Below are 14,814 nucleotides of genomic sequence, written 5' to 3'. Positions count from 1 at the left end.
ATGCTCAGACTCCTGCCTAAACTGCCAAAGTGGCGCCCCTCCTGCCATGCACCATAGAGCCCCAAGTGAAGATCCTGTAGAATCCCTGGGTCTGATCATGCAATGCAGTCCAAGTAGCACTAAACAAACTGACAGAAGCCCCAGTCATCTCTCCATGTTACTGCAGGCAGGCCATAAATTGAAGAGATGGAGAGAGGAGAAAAGACTCCCAGAAAGAAGTTACTCACCTTGTGCAGTAACGATGGTTCTTTGAGATGTGCGTCCCTATGGGTCCTTCACTGTAGGTGTGTCTGAGTCCTCGTGCTGCTGGTTGGAGAACTTTTGTAGCTGTCTACCCTGCCCGCACATGCACTGCTCCTCACCTGCCACGAGGCTAGCCAGTATGTGCGGGCTACCCTCCTCAGTTCCTTCTCTACCACAGAGTCAGTGACAAAAACTCCAAAGTAGAGGGGAGGAAGGTGGGTCATGGAGCATCCATAGGGACACACATCTTGAAGAACCATCACTACTGCACCAAGTGAGTAACCTCTTCCTCTTGTTCTTCAAGTAGAGCCCCTATCGGTGCTCCACTAGAGGTGACTCCTGAGCAGTGCCCACCACTGGAGGCAGGAACTTTTGGAGTCAAGTCTGATATGAATGATAGCACGGTAGCACCAAATTTGGCATTTGCAGCTGAATCCCTCAGGATTGCATAGTGTTCTGCAAAGTTATGTGCAGATGCCTAGGTCGCTGCTCTGCATATTTCTGATATGGGGATACCCTTGGAGAAGGCAACCAATGAGGAGATCGACCTTGTAGAATGCATGCATATTACAGGGTAAGGTGTTACAATGAGCAGTTGGTAACAGAGTATGATACAGCCCAAGACCCACTTGGAGAGTCTCTGAGCTGAAATCACTGTACCTTTTGATCTATCTACAACACAGAGGAAGAGTTTCAGAAATTTTCTGAAGGCTCTTGTCCTGTCCAAATAGAAGGCCAAAGCTCTCTTCACATCAAGAATATGAAGAATGGCTTCCCTATCGTACTGATGAGGTTTGGGATAAAAGGTTCGAAGCTGAATAAGCTGATTTACGTGGAATGCGGAAGTCATCTTGGGAGTGAACTCTGGATATGGTCTAAAGCGTGACCTTAGGGATGCGCCACTGGAGCTACTATTTCCCCTATCCTTCCTGAAGAGGTGATGGCTATGAGGAACACTGTCTTCATGGAAAGGTGAGTTAATGAGCAAGTGGCCATAGGCTCAAATGGTGGTCTACCTAGTACTTTTAGCACTAAATTGAGATCCCATTGAGGAATGGGAAGTGTAGGTTGTGAGAAGAAGTTCATTATGCCCTTAAGAAACTTCTTTGTAGTTGGATGGGAGAAAACTGAGTAATCTTCTATCTGTTGGTGGAAGGTGGCAACTGCTGAAAAATGGAACTTTAGTGACCTAACAGAGATTCACAATTTCTTGAAAGCCAACAGGTAGTCCGGGAATACCAGTAGGGTGGCTCTATAATGGATGACGCCTTTAAGTTGGTACCATATCTGGAATCTTTGCAAAAATGGAAAATAGGTACGACGAGTAGTTCCTTTACTACTGTGTAACAGCACCTCCTGTACCTCCTCAAAGCAAGATGTCTCCATGTGCTGGCACCATGAAGAAGCAACGCTTTGAGCTGGAAAACCCACAGATTGGGATGGAGAGTGCATCTCTCATTCTGCAACATGAGATAAGGTGTGATTGGAAGAGTCATTGGTGGATATAATGCCAGCTGTGACAGGTAAAGGTACCATGTCTGTCTGGGCCATATAGGAGCCATGTGTGAGCAATCAATATGATGTTTCCTTTTTCTCCAGGAGCTGTAGGCAATGTCTGGCTATAATTTAGGGGATGGATTGTACTGTCTCTATCAACGAGGAGAGACTATGGAATCTGTGATGTGAGAGGAGAGCCTTCACCTGAACATAATTGAGGTTGGCTCCTATGAATTCTAGCCTCTGTACATGTGTTAAGGTCTATAGGCCCAGTGTGGTCTGGATGATTCATTGGGCCTCTGTGAAGGACCGTGCCCTGAGAAAGCAGTCATCCAGTAAGAATAAATCAGGATGCCCTGAGAGTGTCAGTGGGCTGCCACTACCAAAAGGACCTTGGAGAATACCCTACAAGTTGATGAGAGGCTAAACAGGAGTACTCTGTACTGGTAGTGGTCCTGGCCCAGCATGAATCTGAGGTAATGTCTGAGACTCAGTATGACAGAAATGTGGAAGTAGGCGTCTTGAAAGTCAAGGGCTGAGAACCCATCTAATGCTGCAATAATCATTGATAGGATAACCATCTCGAATTTCTGCGCTTTGATGTATTTGTTGAGCGCTCTGAGGTTCAGTATGGGTCACCAACCTCTCTTTTTCTTTGGTATCAGGAAGTAGAAAGAGTAGAAGCCTTTGCCTCTGAGATGTATGGGCACAGGTTCTATGGCTCCTATGCTGAGAGATGGTTTACCTCTAAATGTAGTAGACTCTCAAGAGAAGGGTCTCTGAAGAAGGACAGGCAAGGGTGTTTGGAAAGGGGGTAGGAGGAGAAATGAATGGCATATCCATTCTGGACAATCTCCAGCACCCACTTGTCAGAGGTTATCTGTTCCCATGTGTTGTGGAATGAGGAGACTTGATCTCAGAAGGGATGGGTGAGGTTTTCCAGTTTGAGATGGCGAGGAGAGTGTTCTATGGGCACCTCAACCAACCCATCAAAATTACCACTTCAAAGTGGAGGGCTGAGATAAAGTCAGTTGGGGTCCTGATTACTTTCACCTGTGGAACCTTAGCTCCTTCCTCTGTGGCTCATAAGATCTTTGTGATGGGTACTGAGATGCATATTGCGCTGATTGGGGCTCAAACGGTGGCATAGGACTGTACTTTCTTTTATTGATGGGAGTATAGATCCCAAGGGATTGAAGAGTTGTCTACGAATCCTTCAGTGTGTGGAGAGACATGTCAGTCTTCTCTGCAAATAACTCTGTTTCCTCAAAAGGAAGATTCTCTACTGTGATCTGGACTTCTCTAAGGGAGCCGGACAAATGAAGCCACAAAGCCCATCTCATCACAACAGCCGTGGAAATTGATCATGCTGCTATGTCAGCCACATCTAACACAGACTGGAGGGACTTCTTAGTCATCCGGTGGCCCTTGTTAATTATGGTTTTGAATTGGTCCTTATGAGAGTCAGGGAGTGGGTCAATAAAGGAATAGAGTTTTGTGTAGTTCTGATAGTCATATTGTGCTAACAAGGCTTGGTAGTTTGCCACATGGAACTGAAGGGTGGCAGATGAGTACACTTGCCTGCCAAACAGATCTATACATTTCTGGTCCCATTCATAAGGAGTGAACTTAAAATAGTGCGATCAAACCTTAGTGTTAATGGCATCCACAATGATGGAATTGGGAGGCGAGTGGGGAAAAAAGAAATTCTGTATCCTTTGCCAGCATGTAATACTTTTTATCCACCCTCTTGCCCATTGGTGGGACAGATGTTGGGGTCTGCCATATGATGGCCTCATTAATCGGGAGGGCCACTTTGGAGGAGGTGGAAGAATGTAAGATGTCCACCAGTTTGTGATGGGATTTGTCACTTCTTCTTGTAATGATGTTTGTAGGGCTTCTGCCATCTTTTGTGACAACTCCTGGAATAACTTGAAATCATCCGTCTTTAATGGCGGTGGGGGTGATGGGGTGGATCACCATCTCGTCTGGTGAGGACAATGAGAGATGGGATTGGGAGTCACTTCTTCCACCTCTGCCTCAATTTTTTCCCTTTGTCCTGGGGATTCAGAAGCCCTCCAAGCCACAGCTGAAGAAGAGTGTCTCCTTGCTTGTTGGTATGCCATACTGGAGGCATGGAAGGTTTGCTGCCTCTGAGCCTGCCAAGAGTCCAGTATGGCTATTATGGTGCGTAGGGGCCTGGTGGTTGGTAGCATGAATGGCCAAACCAGGGAGCCAGTGGATCAGGTGGGCGATACGCCTGAGACCCATCGTGAAATTGGGCTCAGTAAGGCAAGTGAGAAGAGCATAGGGAACCCACGTCTTCCTTCTCACTTTCCAACTCAAATGATAATGGTGGTGCATGGCAAGGAGACCTCAGTGAACCCGGGGCTCCAGTACTAAGTAAGAGTGAATCCAGTGTGTTGGACACCAAAAGATCCATCACACACCAGAAATCAGGCAGTGCCGATGGTGTCAGTACTGGCAGTGATTGTCAGTGCTGAGCAGCTTGTACCGATGGAGTCGGGGATATGGACCTGGTCATAACGTCCGTCGGTGCCACGTGCACTGGAGTCAGTACCGGTGCAGATGTACTGACGGAGCCTTCTCCAGGATGGATCTTCTGTGTCTTTCACATTTCTGCAGTACCAGTGCTTCTTTGCCCATGCCCATTGGGTCCTTGGGCAGTCCAACTTGTTCTGTTGGCTTGGTACCATGCGTTCCCTGGGTACCAGTTTTAGCCAGTTTCTATGCCATCGGTACTGATTATATTGATGGAGCCAGAGATTGTTTTTGGCTCGATGGGCTCGCTACATGGACTCACAAATCTCTTAGTGGTCCTGTGAGTGACTAATCTCTCTGGGTTCACTTCCCTATGACACAGGAAGTTGCACTGAGCGTTCCCGCTGGGATTCTGGGGGTTGAAGAGCTGACTCCATGAGCAGGAGTTTAAGCCTTAACTCCATGAGCAGGAGTTTAAGCCTTAACCTGGGCTTCAGTTGTTGGGGCACAAGTTACACTTTTGTGGAATGTGCTTTTCCCCCAGGCAATGTCCGATAGTTACTGGGATAGATTCCTTGCAACGGAGGCACTTTTTGAAGCATGGAGAAGATCCCCCTCAAACAAATTTGGTAGGAGGCAAACTCTTTCTTCTTCATTTTTCTTTCTTCTTACAAATTTTTTTTAGGCAAGGCCAAATAAAATGCAAACAAGGAAACAAAGAAAAAAAGACTTCAAGGGAAGCTAAAATTAGCACATCTAAAGGGAGCTGTTAATCTATGAAAAGACTGCTTTAGCTATGTCTCTAGCCAAGGGTGATTGAGAAGGAACTGAGGAAGGTCACCCGTGCATGCTGGACTGCTACTAAAGTTCTCTGATCAGCAGCGCAGGGACAGAGACACACCTACAATGAAGCACCCATAGGGATACTACTTGAAGAAGAAGGGGTAGGATGAGAAGGCAGATAGTCAGCTGAATGAAGTATCTGTGGGCCACAAACACTGCAATGTGGCTATTTGATGAAGTTGTGTAAAGCAATGTCAGGTTTCCATTGCACAATTAGCGTGCATCTCTCTGTGCCTCTGAAGTGACTCTTCAAGATTGAGTATCATTAATCGAGGGTAATGTAGTCTATTTCACTAAGGGTTACACTGTGCAATTGTTATTCACATTGGTGAACAGGTACTTACACAAACAGTGCCACTGAGCACTGCACAGTCTATGCACTCAGTTGTCACAGAAGTCTCCAGTGCTGAAGCAGAGGCAGAGTGCTGAAGCATGGTTGGGATTTGTTGGGGTGGGTCAAAACATTGCTGAGGCATTCCTATGCCCCAACTATTATCTGCCTGCTGAAAAGCCCAGAGGGGCAAAGACACCTGAGTGCGAGATAGGGGAGCCTTCAGAACATCCCTTACTAGTACCAAGGGCTGAACCAGGATCACTCTAGCAGCTCCAGGATCCAAAATCAGATGTGCCCCTCCCACCTACCCACATCATCCCTTGAGCTGTGCACCAGTGCAGGGCTATATTTCCTCCACTGTTTTCAGTGGGAGTTGAGAGCCAGAGCACCTTACCGAATGTGTTCAGCACCTGGCTAATTAAGGGGTCATTAATGTAAATAATGGGCCACATTTTGCCCTTGACTGTAAGTCAATGAGAGCTGCATACTTGCCTGTGCATCTAAAGGCAAAATTTAGCTCTGGGGTATGTGTGTAATTTTCACTGTACTAAAAATAAAAACATAAATATTTGTATTATTTGGACTCACTTGTCTTGTTTGCAGCTACTGGTTCCAGTCAACACCACTGTAATGTTTGATGCTTCTGTAAAGTTTGCTCCTTTGATTATTACGTCTCTTTTACCTAACACTGATATCCATGAAGGTTCTATGGAAATATTGCAGATAGGCTATTGAAAACAAAACAAAACCTGGTTAAAAAAAAAAGCTATTAAAAAAAACAACATTGAGCTTATGCATATAAAATATTTTTAAATGAATCAGAATTCATCTTTCTTGTTAATTGTAACATATTTGAATCCGATCCTGAGACGTGCTGAACAACCACAACTCTTTTTCAAGTCTTCTAATTTTAGCAGTGTTAATGTTTGCATTTCTACTGAAATAAAACTACCAACAAGAAGTGCAATCTAACATATTGATAGATATGTATCACAGAAATCAACTTTAAAATGCAGCTTTATATGTTATTGTTCCACAATTCAGAAAAAGCACAACCTGAAACAATACCTATGATCACTATAACTGAAAGAGTTCAGAGAAACAAACTGTAACTCTAGCCAACATCTTGAAAACGGTATGGCTGGCTAGAATTCTAGAATGAAAAGACAAGAAACAGGATAAAGCTGGTTCACTGGACACTTTTGAAAGCCTTACACAGGTTTTTGAATACTATATAGCCACATTTCAAGGGAAAGTAATTTACATGTGCATCTTCCTGTGTATAAAAATGACACTATGTGTGGTGATGTCCCAATAGTTACCCAGTAATGTTTTAAAGAAACATGGCCAATTTTAATAGTCACATTTCTTTCTGGACTTCTTATTTTTACTTACAATTGTTAAAAAAATAACATGTTATTTCAGTTTGTTTACTTGGTGCATTTGACACCAGAGTGTGTGTAGTTGGTTAGCTCTTTCCACTGTATTATAATCAGTTAGTCAGTTTCCTCTGTGCGCATTATTCACGCAACAGGGGTGAGAAAAAAATATCTAAAAATATAGGAAGGTCTGACTCTAAAACCACAGATTGGTTGGGGCCTTCAAGGGTAAATGATTTTTAACTATTTTTTAAAAGCTAGTTCCATTACAAGTTAAAAATTTCTCTTTAGGATTTCGAGTTTTGTGATTATTCAAATTTTTAATGAGTTTGTTTGTGGGCAGACCCATTGACACACTCTCTTGCCCGGTTTAGAGCTTGGTTCAGCATGGCTGCTGAAATATCAAAAGCTTCTCCCATATGTTCTCCAGCTCATTTTATGCATGTATGTCAAGAAAACACTGCTAATTTATTCTGTGAGAGCACATTGTGTTCATCATGATTTGCTGCTTCTCCTCTCTACTCTCAGAGCAGTGTCATTCACACCAATGTTTCTTCTAATTTTTTATATCCATGTGCAGAATGAATTTTGTTATGTGCACCAAAATGAAGGTGATGAATTTTGTTATGTGCACTTCTTCATATTGGTGCACATAACACAATTCATGTGGTAGGGGTGGGGCCGAGGGATTTGAAGTGTGGAAGGGGGCTCAGGGCTGGGGCAGAGGGTTGGGGTGGGGGAAGGGGGCGAGGGCGAGGGCTGGGGATGAAGGCTCTGGCCTGGGGCCAGGGATGAGGAGTTTCGGGTACAGGAGGGAGCTCAGGGCTGGGGCAGAGGGTTGGGGTTTGGGGGACTTGAGGAATCTCGCTGGGGGTGCAAGCTCTGAGGTGGGGCTAGGGATGAGGGGTTCAGGATGCAGGAGTGGGCTCAGGGCTGGGGCAGAGAGTTGAGCGCAGGGGGTGAGGGCTCCAGCTAGGGGTGAAGGCTCTGGGGTGTGGCTGGGGATGAAGGGTTTGGGAGGGGGATCAGTGCTGGGGCAGAGGGCTGGGGTGCAGGCTCTGGGGTAGGGCCAGGGATGAGGGTTTTGGGGTGCAGGCTGCCCAGGGGCTGCAGTGGGGAGAGAGGACTCCCCCCAGCCCTCTCTCCTCACTGCAGCTAAGAGCTGGGGGACAGATGCCTCTCCCTGGCTGTGGCAGTTCCAGCGGGGCTGGAATGGGGTGAGGGAGGGGCTCCTCTCCCCAGGCCATGGCAAGTCCGGGGCAGGTCCATGCTGGGGCTGGCAAGGCGGGGTGCATCTCTCCATTGCGGCAGCTCCTCACTTGGGCTGGCGGGGAGGGGCGCCTCTCCCTGCCACAGTCCTGAGGCCCCGTGCAGGGCTTAACAGCGGTCGCACAGCTTAAAGGGAACTTAGATTCACACCTCTAATGTTAAAAGAATTCATGGTTGCTTAAGCCCCAAATTTGAACTACTTATGCTCTCTCTATATGATCTTATGGTTACAAAGGTAGCTGCACCTCTGTCCCCTCTGTGCGTAAACCCCTTAGGTCTCAGGATTCTCTCATAGACTGGGTCCTGGGCTACAGTACCCTATGGATGGATCATGCTTACCCAGCAGGTCTGACTGGGTTCTGCACCTGTGATTCTTTCCTTTGGGAGCTGTGACAAATGGATTATGGTAAGGGCCCTACCAAATTCACAGTCATGAAAAACACATTATGGACCACAAAATCTGGTCTCTCTCCATGAAATCTGGTCTTTTGTGTGCTTTTACCCTATACTATATAGATTTCATGGGGAAGACCAGCGTTTCTCAAATTGGGGGTCCTGACCCAAAAGGGAGTTGCAGGGGGGAGAGAGGTCGCAAGGTTATTTTACTGTGGTTGCAGTATTGCTACCCTTACTTCTGTGCTGCCTTCAGAGCTGGGCGGCCAGAGAGTTGCAGCTGTTGGCCAAGTGCCCAGCTCTGAAGGCAGCAGCCTGCCAGCAGCAGCACAGAAGTAAAGGAGGCAATACCATACCATGCTACCCTTACTTCTGCACTGCTGCTGGTGGTGGTTCTGCCTTTATAGCTGGGCTCCCGGCCAGCAGCCACTGCTCTCCAACTGCCCAGCCCTGAAGGCAGCACCACCGCCAGCGGCAGCGCAGAAGTAAGGGGAGCAGTACTGCAACCCCCCCACCACAATAACCTTACAACCGCCCACAACTCCTTTTTGGGTCAGGATCCCTACAATTACAACACTGTGAAATTTCAGATTTAAATAGCTGAGATTGTGAAATTTACCATTTTTTTTTTAACCCTATGACCATGAAATTGACCAAAATGGACCATGAATTTGGTAGGGCCCTAATCATGGTGACCCAAAACAGCCTTCTTAAAACAACAGTATTGTTTATTTAACATAGGCTTAAGGCATAACATAAGAGAAAACCAATTTAAAAACAACAAAAGGTCTACATGTGCTACTTTGCCCAGAGCCTATCCCTCCTTCTGATGAGGACCTCAACAGATCTAACTTCTCCCAGAATCACACTCAACAGGCTCTGCATTCTCAGTCTTAAAAACCTGACTCTTGAGGGATCATGTGGCTTTTTAAACCCTCTTGGATCCTGTGATCCCCTCTCCCCACAGGAACCAACTCCCTCTTGGAAACACCTGTTTGGCAGGCCAAATGGGATCAAGTCAGGGTATCTAAATGAACAGCTTTTGCACTGTCTCTCAAGACTTTGCTGGATCCACCTCCTGCTTTCTGGGCGCATTTCCTGACAAACTGCTTTTGAATTAACTCGGTATATGCATACAGTAAACATGCCAATAACATAGACAACACACAATGTTCAAAAATTCAGACAACTCCAAATCCATCATAGATGTTTATAAAAAGTAACTGCCCAAACCCTCTGTTAGGACAGAGTTAAGGTTACATTGGTGCCTTGTGCCCATCCAGAATATCAAGTTCAGCACACTAAGATCGCTGATGATCAGGAAATGAAGAGTTAAGATAAATGCCACCCCGCCCCCGCTGCAATGCAACCTTACCTGTGCCCCCATGTAGCTGGCAATTGTTTAGTAGGAGTGATGCCATAATAAGTAGACGCAAAGAGTAGCTAAGAGAATGAGCCACCGTTTTTGTGCTGTGGTTAGTTCCGGATCTGAATTGCAGCATTTACCTGCATGCATTCCAGCTGTGTTCACTGTGTCATATCTAGTTGTGCTGAAAGGTTGTGGGATTAGTTGGGGCAGGCTGGCATAGCCATTACTGTGTAGGAAGAGAGGTGTACGTGAGGTGTTAGGTATGCCTCATTTCAGCATTGAGTTTCATAGGTTGTGTCAGAAGCCATGAACAGGGGTCTTCTTGTCACAGGGACCGTTAGAAGTCCAGAGGCATACATAACTGTGATCCCCAGGGCTAAGTGAAGGCAATGTCTCAGAGGGAATCCTGAAGGCCAGGGAGAAGGAGTGGGAACATTTAGCAAGTGTGGGCTGGTTTGTGCGGAACAGGCTCAATGCTTGGGCATAGGTAGCTCTTATCTTCTACACCTGACATAAACCCAAGTTTTGACTTAGCAAGGAGAAGGTATTAGACTTTGCCCGACAGTGCCCATATGCTCTGTTCCCAGAGAGTTCTGCAGTGTCAGTAGGGATAGAGTGCTACTTTGCATGTTATTGGTGTGTTGAAAGGTCACTCTAAAAGAGCAGGTAAGGTTATGTTGAGGGGTGGTATACACCTTAATTCTGCATTTCCCAGTTTTCTGAAGTTTAAGTTTGCATTACATTAATTCTTCATTTCATGGGTTCCAGAGATTTTAATGTAGCTGAACTCCACGTTCTGAAAGAAATGTAACTTTTTTTATGGGTGGGGGAGGGGGTGGGGGTGGGAGAGGTGTGTGTGTTCACTCTGTTTTAATAACAATTTATCAGCTTCTCCATTTACCACAGCCCAGCTCTTCCTCTCCACTGCCTCTGACTCCTTGGCCACAGAATGCACTGGCTGTATACTACCGCCTTCACTGCCTCTACAAAGTCTCCTTGTCTCCTTTATCTCTGCCAGTCCAGCACAGCCAGGTCCTCCCTATGGAGGGCTTAGCATCAGTAAGTGTGTGTGGTGGGGGGGTGAGGGCAGCACGAGTTGAAGAGCAGGGCAGAGGATGCAGGTACTAACACTGAGTCACCAGGGACATGTTTTGAAGCGGGGACAGGAATTGGGGGTATAGATGTGAGGAGGTTTGGGGGGCAGGGCTGAAGACTACCCTAAATCCCCCAAGACATAGCTCTGACCCCCTCCACTTCTCTCCTACACTGCTTTGACCTCCCCTAGTGAGGAAGGGTGAGCCTGGAGCCCCTTCCCCACTGCTGGAGGCATCATGAAGGGTGGGAGTCCCTTGATCAAGGAGCACTGAAGGGAAGAGAAGCCTCTAAGTCCCTCCTTTGGCCTCGTAGACCAGCCATGGGAGGAATTTTTGAGGGATGGGGATTGTTGTAGGGCAGGGGGTGGGAGTGGGGGAGGTCACCGATGGCTCTACTTCCCTTCCCCTCCAAGTATGTCACTGGAGTGGAAGGTACCCAACTTCCCTCCATTATGACTCTGCTCTGTCAGTGCTTCTGAGCTCCCAGAAGGCAATGGCCCTTTTGAAGATGACCTCTTGTTCATCAAGTATATGTAGAAAAATGATATTTCTAGAAACCCAGTTTTTCATCAAAGCTCTAGTCATTGGACTGTCTCTTTAACCACAGTATCTGGATAACTCCTTATATTAATATAGGTTGTCATCTATGGGTGGCATGGCCACTGAGTAGCTGAGCCAGAGCACAGCCCTAAGGGAAAAAGGTTAGCAAATATACAGAACCCTCCCCCTGCACGGCTCTAATCCCCTGTATTCCCTAGCTCTGCATAAAAATATTATATATATATTGGTCAAGGAGTTTCTGATACATAGTTCCCTAACATGAGCTGCTCATAACATTTTCATATATAAATCTGAAAATGTTATGAGCAGCTCATGTTAGGGAACTATGTATCAGAAACCCCTTGACCCAATGACCCAGCAACTTGCTTTCCTCTGATCACACTCAGTCCCATTATTCAGGAAACAGCTGAAGAGCATGATCACATTACCCCGACTGCTTACTACAGCCTTTCATCTTTTCTCTATTCAACAAATGCTAATTTCCTTGACTATACTTCTAAAGTAAAATCAGAGTCTGAATGGGGATTTTAGAGCACTTCAAAATATCAGCTCTTAAGCATAAACTTTGACCTCAGGGCAAAAGGCTTGAGCTGACTAGAGTTCTAAACTCAACCCTCAACCGCTTTTGAAATATTGCTTCTCTGAAGGGACAGTGAGTACTGTGCCCTAGCAGAGATAAATACTGAGTGGCTCAGATCACTGTGCAAAGGATTAGAGTCATAGCTTGAGTGCCAGGAGTGTGCAATTAACATAAGAACCGGGTGATTTTGAAAACACGTAATTTTTAGGAGGGCTGTAAATCAGGAACGCTTTGCTCAAATGACCCCAAGTTTGAACTAGTAACTCCATCCACAGTTCCATGAAACACAACAAATTTCAAGACAATCCAAGTCAGCATGTGGATTTTTAAAGCACTTAGAATAGTTATCTTTTAAACAGCGACTTTCAACTTAAAATATAATGCAGGGTCTGATTCTCCATTACTCTGTTCCTGCAATTTGTGCATGGCCAGAGAATAGTGGGGAACTCTGATGCTTTAAGCTATGGCGCTTCCCATATTCAGGATCTTTGGCACAGGCCTAACTGACCTCTGAAGTAAGTTAGAGCAGCTTCAGGGCTGCTTTAATTTACACCCTGAATACCTGGACCCCCTACGATCTCTGGGAAGCAGAGAATAATTACAGAGCAGTAGATGCTGGCTATACCCACATCATGCCAACAACCAATGCTCTACACCTGGAAGTAGGAGGAGAGCTAGTGTCAAATTCTTATGCCAGCTCTAAACTGGCTCGGGAGGTCCTCTTCAAGGGAACAGTCTCAGTGAGCCATTTCCACCCCACTGAGATCTCTTTACATTGCCAGAGCAGCATAAAAGGACATTCACAAAACTGAGTGACAAGCCCCATTAGAAAGTAGGATTGTTCTAAGTTTCATTCTACTGCTGACATATAAGAAAGGAGGGTGCAAGTTCAGCAGAGAAAAGGAGCTCATATTAAAGGCATGCAGGGTACTTAAAATGTAATTGATTTCTTATTAAAAAGTAGAAATCATCAAACAGAAGGGTGCTTAAAGTTTCATTGCAAAATAATGCTTTTCCTGGGCTAAATGGAATTAACTTCCTCACTGAACACAGAATCAAATTAAAAGATTTAGTGCTGAATATTCAGAGCTCTGAACAGTGCTGGCTCAAGCTACTTCGATGACTGCTTCTCTAAATGACCGCTGGCTGCCCACAACACCTTGAGTTTCTCTGGAACAATGAAACTATAATCTCGTGAATGTGGGAGACACAGATGTGTCAGCAACCAGCCCCATGTCTAGATCATTCACTTCTGCATCAGAACACCACAGCTAATTTCCCCATTTGCACATGCAAAACTCATTTCTTCAACTCAGCTGAACGAGAGACTCCCAGCCGTGGTCTACACTAGGGGCAACTGACCTCAGATACACAATTTCAGCTACGAGAATAACGCAGCTGAAGTCGATGTATTTAGGTCGACTTACTGCAGCGTCTTCATGGCGCTGAGTCGACTGCTGCGCTCCCTCAATGACTCCCCTTGTGCCTCTTGCGGCAGTGGAGTACCGAAGTCAACTGGAGAGCGCTCAGGGATCGATTTATCATGTCTAGTCTAGACACGATAAATCGACCCCTGATGATTGGCAGGTATGATCGTTACCCGCCAGTCTCGCAGGTAGTGTAGACCTGCCTCCAGCAACAACAAGGGAGGAAAACAGGAAAGAAACAGAGTGATATTTTTAAACACTTCGTAATCTGCTCAGCTACCACACTGATGAGTGCAGTATAAATACTTAAGCAAGATTCACAAAGAGAGGGAGGTTGCTGTTATGCTTATACAAAGCACATGGGATCTTTTCAGGAGAAGGCAAGTACGTAGCATTTATTGAGAATACAACAGTTAGCATATGCTTTTCAGTCACACGCACACAGAGTCCTGCCAGTTGATGTTTATAGTTACCAGTCTGTTGTAGCTCGAGTCTATCTAATGGCCAGTTAGATTGAGCATGAATGAGGAGCTGGGCTCTTGTCGGTCAGGATCTGATGCTCCTAGGCTTTGCAGGACTGAACCTAGAGTTCCATGGCAAAACACCCCAGCTTTACAGTTGTAAATTCCCATTTGAGGCCATGCATTTTGCAATGTCATTCTGTAATCATTAGTCCTTAAGTGGTGTCATCATTTGATGGTTATTGTCAGGCTTCCCATGTTATTGCCGATTTGTTGTCTCGCCTTCAGGGAGAGGGGGAGGTGCCTGCCTCACCTCTAAGGTTGTCAATGCTGCTAACATGTTTAGCATTGAATACAATGGATGTTTTCTGATTGTCTCCTGGTCTTTCCAAGTCTCTCACTTTTTCTTGACCATGGGACATTTGTGATGGCTTTCACACCTTATCTTTTCCTGATGCATGCATTCCTCATTCACACAAACAATCTCTTACAGAAACCTTCAAAGGTATACAGACAGCGGTATTGTATATTCAGCAGACTACATTGTAAATCAAGCCTTGCTAAATCTTATAACTAAAACAATTTACATTGGGGCTTCAGGCCCTCAACATTCCTCTAATCTCCTTAACATAGATACAAGATCCTGTCACTTACTTACTAAAACCATAAAACAAAGAAATGTATATTTAACTAGAGTGCCTAATTTGTAATACATATAGGAAACCATAGTAAACATTATAACTTATCCTAAAACAAAAGGGTGACCATAATCAGTTGTAAGGATTGTTCTGGTCTATCATTCCTTTCTGCTATTCAAAAAGAGTGGCTGACAGGATGAAATCAAATCATACATTAATTCTCA

The 14,814-nt window shown here is 45.5% G+C and overlaps 1 protein-coding gene across 1 annotated transcript in view; it reads right to left on the bottom strand.

Moving 5' to 3' along the window:
- PLXNC1 (plexin C1) overlaps nucleotides 1–14,814 on the bottom strand; it is a 95,910-nt gene that overhangs the window by 44,170 nt on the left and 36,926 nt on the right. The window contains exon 10 of the mRNA XM_032778954.2: nucleotides 6,008–6,147. Coding sequence (XP_032634845.1) covers nucleotides 6,008–6,147 — 140 coding nt within the window. The remainder of the gene's footprint in view (nucleotides 1–6,007; nucleotides 6,148–14,814) is intronic.

This window comes from Chelonoidis abingdonii, chromosome 1 (genome assembly GCF_003597395.2).
Source record: "Chelonoidis abingdonii isolate Lonesome George chromosome 1, CheloAbing_2.0, whole genome shotgun sequence".
In the NCBI taxonomy this organism is placed as follows: domain Eukaryota; kingdom Metazoa; phylum Chordata; order Testudines; family Testudinidae; genus Chelonoidis; species Chelonoidis abingdonii.
This window is presented reverse-complemented; position numbering and strand designations above follow the sequence as displayed.